The 9,449-nt window shown below is 23.9% G+C and overlaps 1 protein-coding gene across 2 annotated transcripts; it reads right to left on the bottom strand.

Moving 5' to 3' along the window:
• Positions 1-517: 517 nt before the first annotated feature.
• On the bottom strand, positions 518-8,873 carry Rop (Syntaxin-binding protein Rop). Of its 2 annotated transcripts, none has more exons than XM_074256562.1 (11): positions 8,787-8,873; positions 5,229-5,549; positions 4,929-5,032; positions 4,087-4,235; positions 3,784-3,999; positions 3,606-3,707; positions 3,281-3,488; positions 2,955-3,197; positions 2,686-2,873; positions 2,461-2,615; positions 518-2,380 (listed from the first exon to the last, which is right to left on the bottom strand). In XM_074256562.1, exons 1-11 carry the CDS (start codon positions 8,812-8,814, stop codon positions 2,319-2,321), a joined length of 1,776 nt encoding a protein of 591 aa, XP_074112663.1. In that variant the 5' UTR covers positions 8,815-8,873; the 3' UTR covers positions 518-2,318. The 2 variants fall into 2 exon arrangements, with proteins under 2 accessions (XP_074112663.1, XP_074112664.1); XM_074256563.1 differs by lacking the exon at positions 4,929-5,032 and adding an exon at positions 4,539-4,642.
• Positions 8,874-9,449: the final 576 nt, after the last annotated feature.

The raw sequence follows: 9,449 nt of genomic DNA, 5'->3' as shown, positions 1-9,449 counted from the left end.
CCTATTTTTCCATCTTATTTCAAACTTCAATATTTAATATATTTTATATTATGAGTATAAATTTTATTTTTAGTAGATTTACACAGTCCTTTCATAAACATATTTAAATTAGTCTTGTTTTTTGTTTCTTCTTTTTTTTTTTTAATATTACATACATGAATAATAAATTTCTTTTACTTAGCAACATAAAACGTGTAAGCTCGCAAACGTAAAAATAGTTTTAAAAAAAAAAAAAAAAAGTTTCGACAGAAAATTGTTGACAAATATTGAAAATTAAATGGAAAAAGTTACAATAATAATAATTATTATTATGAATTGAAATACAAAAAAAATAGTATTTATTTAGATGAAAAAACACATAAAAAAAAATTAAATTAATAAATACTTCACGACGTTTTCGTTTCCTAGTTAGCAATTTTTCCGATTCATGTATAAACTTTATCATCATGCAATGTTATACATACATATATATGTATATACACATACATAAATATATATAATACATGTACACGAGTAATGTGTGTGTGTGTGTGTGTGTGTGTGTGTGTGTGTGTGTGTGTGTGTGTGTGTGTGTGTGTGTGTGTGTGTGTGTGTGTGTGTGTGTGTGTGTGTGTGTGTGTGTGTGTGTGTGTGTGTGTGTGTGTGTAGAATAAGTTACTAAGAAATGCACTAAAGATTATGATTATGATATTTACATAGTTATTCCAAGTTTTATATAAAATAATAATCAATTAAACATCAATATTTGTAGCATTAATTAATATTTTTCTACATGTTTAAGAACTACATATATCCTAACAAAAATCCTGAATCCAAAAAAAAGCAAAATAAAATTAGGCAGAAGGTAAATTGAATTATTGTAATTATAGTGTATTATTCATTTTATTATCATTATAATTATTTGTATTTTAATATTATTATGATAAGTTTATTATATAGAGTGATCGCGTAATTTGATCTATATTGAAACAATTATTAATTTCTTTAACACATATAATTTAATTAACTGATTTCTTTAAACCCTTCAATGTATAGGCCATTTCAAGCAGAACACTTTCTTTGGGTTAACATAATATAAATACACATTTATAATAACTAATTATATAAATATTCTAAGTTGCATTTTTATAATTATTTCAATAGATCTTTAACTGTTGCTATTCAACGGATATATATATATATATATATATATATATATATATATATATATATATATATATATATATATATATATATATATATATATTGTAATATTTATATTTTCAATTAGCGAAGAATAAAAATCTAAAATTGATCAGTGTATACAGATTGAAAGCATTGTAGTGATACTACAGATTATGTAATGAAGATAGTAATTTTCTTAATAATGGAAAATATAATAATTTTTTTTTTTCATTGCATAGTTGATAGATTTTTTTTTCTTATTTCATTTATGTGATGAGTGCTTGTACGGAATGACTATACGTATAGCTTTAATAATTTAATAAAGATATTTCATTATTATATTAATGGTTACTCAACTTCATTATTGAATCTCAAAAATCTAATGTCAGAAATTTATTTTTGATGACAAGTTGATTTTACTTTCAGAATTTCGATTTTTTTTTTTTTTTTTTTTTTTTTAATATTTCTGATCCTGAAGATTATAAGCTTCTATTTTTTGATTTTTGGTGAAAAAAAAGGTGGTCAGAATATAGAAAATTTTAGAATAATTTAAATTGTAAAATTTGATTAATTTGATAGATATTATAATTTTTTTATCTAACAATATTGCATTCGCGCTCATCATTTTTACCTATTTTTAATCTATAAATTTAAATAATTCATTTTATGATTACTTAAGTTTTTTTTTCTTCTCTTTTATATGCAAAAAATATTTAAATCATTAATAAGAACACAAAAATATAAATAACAATTATTAATTTTTATACAATCATCACGTCCATGACTAATATAAAATAAAAGTAAGACTTATTGGACGTGACTTAAATATATGATAAATATTTTTTTTATTATTCAACTTTTTTCTATTGCTTATGATAAAAATTACTATTTATTGTTGAACATATACCATTACTATTAATCTCAAGTGGTATTAGTAATATTAATAAATAAATCTTTAAAGTATCTCATGCAGGCACTTGACACATTTGTTGAAAATCCAATTAATCTTTTCATTTCCAATTTTTTACGTTCTCCAGAATAAATTAAAAATAAATAAAAAATAGTATTAATATTACTAATTCCACTGAAATTATTAGTACACAATATGTAATCCATGTCATCATAAAGTTATAGATAAAATTAGTCAATTAGATTTAGATGTGGACTTTACTCAAATCCGATAGAAAAGATTTTGGTGTGATAACATGAGATGATCCTGAAAAAATTTGATAAATAATTAAAGTTTACTAATAATATAAGATAAAAAAAAAAAATACTTGATTTGACTAATCTTACCAATTATGACTTCCCAATTTTTCATAGCATTCGTTACTTCATATGCACATCGAATTTCAGAAAAACATACTCCACCAACGATAAAGACTATTAAACGTGGTACATTTTTAATAGTCTGCTGTCCTTTATCTTTATGCCAGTGTCCATAACGTGCGCTAGGATAATAAAATTAATATTTTTACATATTCTATAAATATAATAAAAATAATTATAAAAAAAATATACCTCGTTGGAGCATGATATCCAGAACTAACAGCACGCCCGGCTAAAAATGGAAAATGTTTAGTATCTAATCTATCTTCAATAGAATCCTCCATAATATCTTTAACAATTGGTGTCCAACGACTCATTTGGTAGGTTTGTTCAGTAATCCTTTCTTTCCGCGGAACTGTGTATGGTTTACGTCCTTTACCCTATGGACCAAAATGTAAATATAAATTTTATTGAATGTAGTAATTATTAATAAATATTTTTTACAACTGCTTTGCACGTACGTCAACATTGATGCCTAAGCTTGCCATGTTCATAATGGTTTGTTTATCGTCTGGTGATACTTGAGCATGATGTACTAAACGGTTGAGATTTTCTTCATTAATTCCATTTTTACTTAATACATACAGGGCAATTATACGCAATTTGTCTAGATTATTAACTGTTTGATCTAACAAAACTGGAGTAATGTTGCGCATTTGATCTTTGATACGTTCACCTTCAGCATCAGTACCCATAGCCAAATCCTTTTAGTAATATATTTGTTAAATTAACATTTTTTTTTTACATAAAATGAAAAATAAGTTGATGAAAAATAGTTTTTTTTTACCTGTTCAACCTTACAAAGTTTGTCTACATTTCCTTGATAGCGTTTCATGCAATCTTCAGCCAAATGTAAATGAGTAGCATATTTACTCAATTCTTTCTGATATTGAGGCATTTTTTTAATCATTTGCGAAAGATCTCTCATACTTTGTTTATCTCCTTGGGGCATTCTTTTTGATTCTGTAAATTTCTTCAGATTCTTTGTGACATTTCTAAAAAAAAAAATATTCATGAAATATTAATTAATAAAAATAATTATAATACAAATTGTCTATAAACAAACTGTATACTATAAAAACCAAAAAATGCTGAATAATTTTCACACTTACTGAGATACAACTGCAATATGTTGATGCCTCAATTCTACCCACAATTCATCATTTTCGTCAAGCAAAACTTCTTTTTCACCCTGGCCTGCCGACGCCTCATAGCTGTAGAAAAATAATTAAAAAATGGTCAATGATTTTTATATACAAATCATAATTTATAATAAAGGAGAATAGTTACCTGTAAACATCATTTTCAATGTCAAGTAAATCATACGCCATAGCTTGGAGTGTAAGTTCATGCAGTAGAGGTGAAACGCAATCGAATCCACGATCAAGAATTAATAATTGGGAGCGTGATTTTTCCGGACCTTCACCCATTGTTGGTTCATCAGCTTTATAGGCGTCTAATTTTTGCTGTACCATTTGTGCAAGTTCCACATTACGATCAAAATCGCTATTAAAATTATTAAAAATTTAATATTTAGTTACTTAGTTTTTTGTAAATATAAGGAAGTAAAATTTTTAATGAACAATTAATTACCTTCGATATCTTACTGATGGATATTCACCAAGAGTAGCACAAAGTGTTGCTATTTGTTCAGCACTGCGTTCCATATTTGCATTTCGAGCATTTATAAATGATGGATTGTAAAAGCATTGAAACGTTTCACGTGAATCCAGAGAAAAAACCTGAGTGTATATTAATGTTAAAATTAATTTTATTATTCAGTCGCTTGATTATACTATAAATGCTAAGCTAATGTATTATTATATTGATATTTTGAGCAATAAGCCATAATTTATCACATAAAGTTTATGCAAAGCTAATTAAGTTAATATGCATAGAAAAGCCACAAGTTAACATTTTTTTGCGATTTTAGCCAACAAGAAGAAACAATGCCAAAGAAAGTGAAAAGTTTTTTTGAGTGAATAAAATACGGTATATTTGATATAATTTGGATGGATTTATTTGTTTGAACAGTTTTATTTCACCTGAGACTCATACGGAAGAAATGCAATGTTGATCTCTTTGAGAGTTTTTATCTTTCTAGCGGCGAGAGACTTGCAGAGTTCATTGAAGAGCTCCTCTGGACACACTGGATGAGTGCAAGCATTAATGCATTTTGAAAAATCGTTAGTTCGTGCGATGGATAAAATCAATACACGTGTAATACATTTAATTGCAGAATAATGTCGTTTAGAGAAGAAAAAAAAAAACATTTATTTTCATCATTTCGAATCGTAAAGTTGTAGGTATGAAGATAGAGAGAGTGTAAGAACAAAAAGAAAGAAATAAACAAAACAATTTATCAGCTTGATAAAAGACAAAAGTTTCACCCGCAAATCAAATTTAAAAAAAAATTAAAAAAAAAATATTTTTACCTGCTCTTCATACGGTATAAATGCTATGTTGATTTCCTTTAAAGTTCTAATGTATTTTTTTACCATCGATTGGCGTAAATTGTTAAATAAATCATCAGGACATGCTGTGAAAAAATATTAACTAAAAATTGATGTAAAAAATAAAAACATAATAAAACTTAAAACACTTTTTAAAAAAATTAAAAAAAAAATCGATAAATTAAACGCTATTATTGTGCGATTGTAAATTTATTTACATTAATATTTATATTAGATTTGGTTAATAATTAATTGATAGGAAAAACGATCATTAGACTTTACCTTCAGTGAAATATACGTGGGCAGCTTTATAAATAGTTCTAGATGGATTACTGAAGTCATCAATAAGTTTTTGCACCGAACCGTTGCAAGGAGTAATAAGATAAATAGCTTCCATTGATGGTAAAGGCTCTCGTTTCTTATTGATATCTTCTACTAATGTAATTCCTTGAGCACTTATATCATGCATTTTGCAACATGCTGATACCATTCTCATAGCTAATTGATCTACGACCAGGATTCTCCATTCAACATTAGCAGCAGCACCACCACCAGCAGAAGCTTTTTTGTTAATCTTCTGCTTGATAACTTCATTCATAATTTCTATAAATAAAAATTATAAATTAGTAATTATTCATGAAAAAAAAAAAAATAAATATATTTATAATTTACAATAATTATGTTGTACTCATATAATAAAAAAATAATAAAAATAATTGTTTAATTAAATCATTTCATATTATTTTTTTTATTAGAAAATAAAAGTAAAAAAAAAAAATACTTTTAAAATATTTTATCGTAACAGAGTGTTAAAAGAAAAAAAATTAAATCTCTGTTTACTGAAGTCGCCAACAGTTATGATGATTGCTTCCAGTAACTGTAAAAATTTGTTTAATGATGTTCAGTTTTTCACAGTTTTGTAAATAAACTTTAATAGCTCTAACTATTTTGAGTAATAATTTTCTTTTATTAGAAAGAATCTTTATTTAAAAAAATATACAGCTACATAAGTTGTTTGATATTGAAACAAATTTAAAAATTTTTATATTTCATAATTTTTTAATTTATTCATTGTGGAATAAATGTTTAATCTCAGTAAAAAAATAGTTTTCATATTCACTGGCTCATTGTAGATGTTTAAATTAATACGAGATTCAAATAATCCCTGCATTATGTTCAACTGCGAGGTATTATTGAACAATTTATATTTAATACCGCATAGTACAAATTTAACGATAACTGTCTCCTGTTATGTTGTTATGTGCAATAAAACAATGCAGCTTTGAAAGTAATAATACATAACCAGTGATATGTCATTTCTATGAGAATATAAAATCTAACCATGAACTGAATTACGAAGATATAATTATTAATTACATAAATATAATTATTCAATTATAGTAATCGAATTTTATCACTGTGGAAATATTACGCCCAATTAAAGGCATCTACAATTTTCTACTTTCAATATATTGAGATGATAATTTCGATGTTTCAATGAAGGATGACCTATTTTAACAATTTGCCTGATGTCATTTTATCTATTACAATTTTATTTTTTTTTTTCATATCATGTGAATCTATTCTCAATTATAGCATCGGTTCAGGTTTCTACCGTTACGTGATATTGTAATTAAATATATATATATATATATATATATATATATATATATATATATATATATATATATATATATATATATATATATATATATATATATATATATATATCGGTATTGATTTAATTAAAAAAAGAAAGTTTCAATAAAATTAAAAGAAATAGAAAAATCATTTCATATCAAATCACCTAGTTTTTTTCATTTTTTGATACGTTTTTTATATATAAAAAAATTTTGTAGCTTGCTTGGAAATTTTTAGTCCTTGATCTTTTAAAACTTGTACATTTAGAAATTTTTTTAGTTTCAAAAAAGCAGCGGTATGGTGGATTTAAAAAATTCTCAACTTTTGATTGAGTTTCAATGTTTTTTTTTTTTTTTAACTCAAGTTCTTTCAAAATTAAAAAAAAATTAAGAAAAGTTTTATTTTTACAAAAAGTCTAGGAAGTTGAGTACTTGTTATGTTTCATACTATAAAATGTTTTGTTTTTTCTTTCTTTTTCTTTACTAAACAGAATTTCAGGAGTATAAAAATAACCCTTATTACTTTTAAATTAGATTAAAACAATCAGAAGTTATGAACATTCAAAACTTATATAATATAACTCTTCTTGAGAAATTCTTAAAAATTCAATGTGTACAAACTTCTTAAGCTTAGAAAAAAATAGCCGAAATAAAAAATGTTCTTCTTTAGAACGGGTATGATTTGGTATGGATTGGCCTAAATGTAGTACCTAATCGACTCTTTATTAAGTAATAAATAATAAAAGATATAATATACTATATTGTTTGTAATAAATTTATCAACAAAAATTATATTTTTGTATCTTAAAATCTTTGATTAAAAATTAAAATTTAAATAGTATTTAACTCTCTAAATTACTCCGAATATTACTCAAAGCTACTTTCTACGATGGACACCATTTCAATTATAATTAAAAGTTAAGGATTACAGGTAATCATTATTTCCTTTAACGAATATCAGTAATTCTATTGTATTAGTCAAATGATAAAAAAAGTTATCAAATTATGTTGATCAATTGATATCTACATAATAAAAAAAAAAAAAAAAAAAAAAAAAAAAAAAATTAAATTTTGTTAAAAACAAAACGTTTTCAATTTTCATTTGTGTGAAAGAAGCAAGCAGCTAATTCAAAAAATTTTCAAGTAACTTTAAAATTTATCATTGAAAAAATATTTTTAAAAATTACACAAGAAGCTTTCTTCAAAATTTTCAAGTTCATTTTTTTTTAAACAAGTTAATTATTTATAAATTAAAAAAAATTTTTTTCAACCTCTGTTACAATCATATACATAAAAATTTTCTTTATTATTAAAAAACAATGTAATCACATGATTTATAACAAATTTTGATTTGTTATCAACATTAAATTATAAAATAAAAAATGGTGAGATTTAATTAAAAATAAAATGAACGTAATGTACAGATTAGTTAGATAAATTGCTGTAATCTGTAACATGAAATCTTTCGGTACCCATCTATTCAAGTATTGATCGGTCTTTAAAGTTAGTGACGTCACAACAGTCACGTATACTTGTAAAATAGTACCCTTATAATTAAATATCTATATATGTAATATTAATAAAATTGAATAATTAATAATTAAGATTTCTAATTTCTCAATAATTTGAAGTAATGTTTTGAAGTTCCCATAGTCAACATCACATTATTTTACTCACAAATTACAAATTAGATTAGTATTATGTCAAGTCCACGTGTATAATCTAAAAATAGAATTGTCACGGATTATATCAAGAACACTAGGTTAATTATCAATTAAATTTTATTATCATTAAAAAATCAATGTTATGATTCATCACTGTTGATATAGTAAGTATCATATACAAACAATTAAACGTCAAAGTGTAATTAAAAATAAATAATTGTGATAAATTAAAATAATTTATGATTTAAATTTATAAGTCTAATAAATAATCAGTGAATGGTTAATTTGATGTAACTGTTATGGACTGACGAAAATACTAAATAGTTTGACATTTATGAGTATGCTCAATTGTGTGATGAAATCATCTTGGCCAAGACGTACGCCCAATAGAACATTAATATCATACGTATTTGATGTTATTATAAATAACTATTACTATTTATAGTAAAGTATTATTTAAACAATCTATGTGCAATGACAAATTACATTTATTTTGTTGCGATAAATAATAAATTTCATTTTTTTAGGATACTCACTTTGACCGACTTGTGCTTTGAGCGCCATTTTGACAGAACTGAAACTCTCGCCAGAGAAATCCCACACAGGTGGCGTCTATTTCATAATACCTATATATACTTACATGTTTCATACTTTTTTATTATTTAGTTTTTTATTGATATACTATAATTATACAATAATTGCAAAAAATATTGGAGTTTCTTCTGTATTTTATTGATTTATATTTTTTAACAATTTTATTAAAACAAATATGTTACTTGCATAAATCATTTTATACATTTTTTTTCTAAATATAAATTGTATTATTTTATGATACTGAAATTAGCAAAGAATTATTTACCCATTACTTGATTTTATTGAAAATTAAAATAATACTGAAAAAAAATTCATAAAAAATTGCATTTATCGTTTTTGTCAATTTTTGACGTAAAAAAATTTTTTTTTCGATAACTTATTCGTTTAATTTTTTTAAATAGATAATAAATTATAAAGGGACTAAGTTTTTTAAAAAATTTGCACTCACAGTTCTTTTAATCTTGTAAGTATATTTTTTTCATAGTGAACATTATGGTAGGAAAAATCATGACATTAAATTTAGCTGTCACTTTACAATTTTTTTGATTTTCTTTAACAAATAAATTATTGCAAAAAAAAAAAACTATTAAAAAAATAGACTTGTA

The sequence above is a fragment of the Cotesia typhae genome, unplaced genomic scaffold (genome assembly GCF_013202065.1).
Source record: "Cotesia typhae breed Kobodo isofemale line unplaced genomic scaffold, CoteBio_Ctyphae scaffold_152, whole genome shotgun sequence".
Taxonomy (NCBI): Eukaryota; Metazoa; Arthropoda; class Insecta; order Hymenoptera; family Braconidae; genus Cotesia; species Cotesia typhae.
Note: the sequence above shows the minus strand (reverse complement) of the source record. Positions and strands in the feature narration are given on the sequence as shown.

Coding starts and splice junctions, on each gene's coding strand:
- Rop (XM_074256562.1), bottom strand. CDS start 8,814: ATGGCGCTCAAAGCACAAGTCGGTCAAA. Junction 3,708..3,783: donor ATTGAAAATGATGTTTACAG/GTAACTATTCTC, acceptor ATTTTTCTACAG/CTATGAGGCGTCGGCAGGCC. Junction 2,616..2,685: donor GGATATCATGCTCCAACGAG/GTATATTTTTTT, acceptor TTATTATCCTAG/CGCACGTTATGGACACTGGC.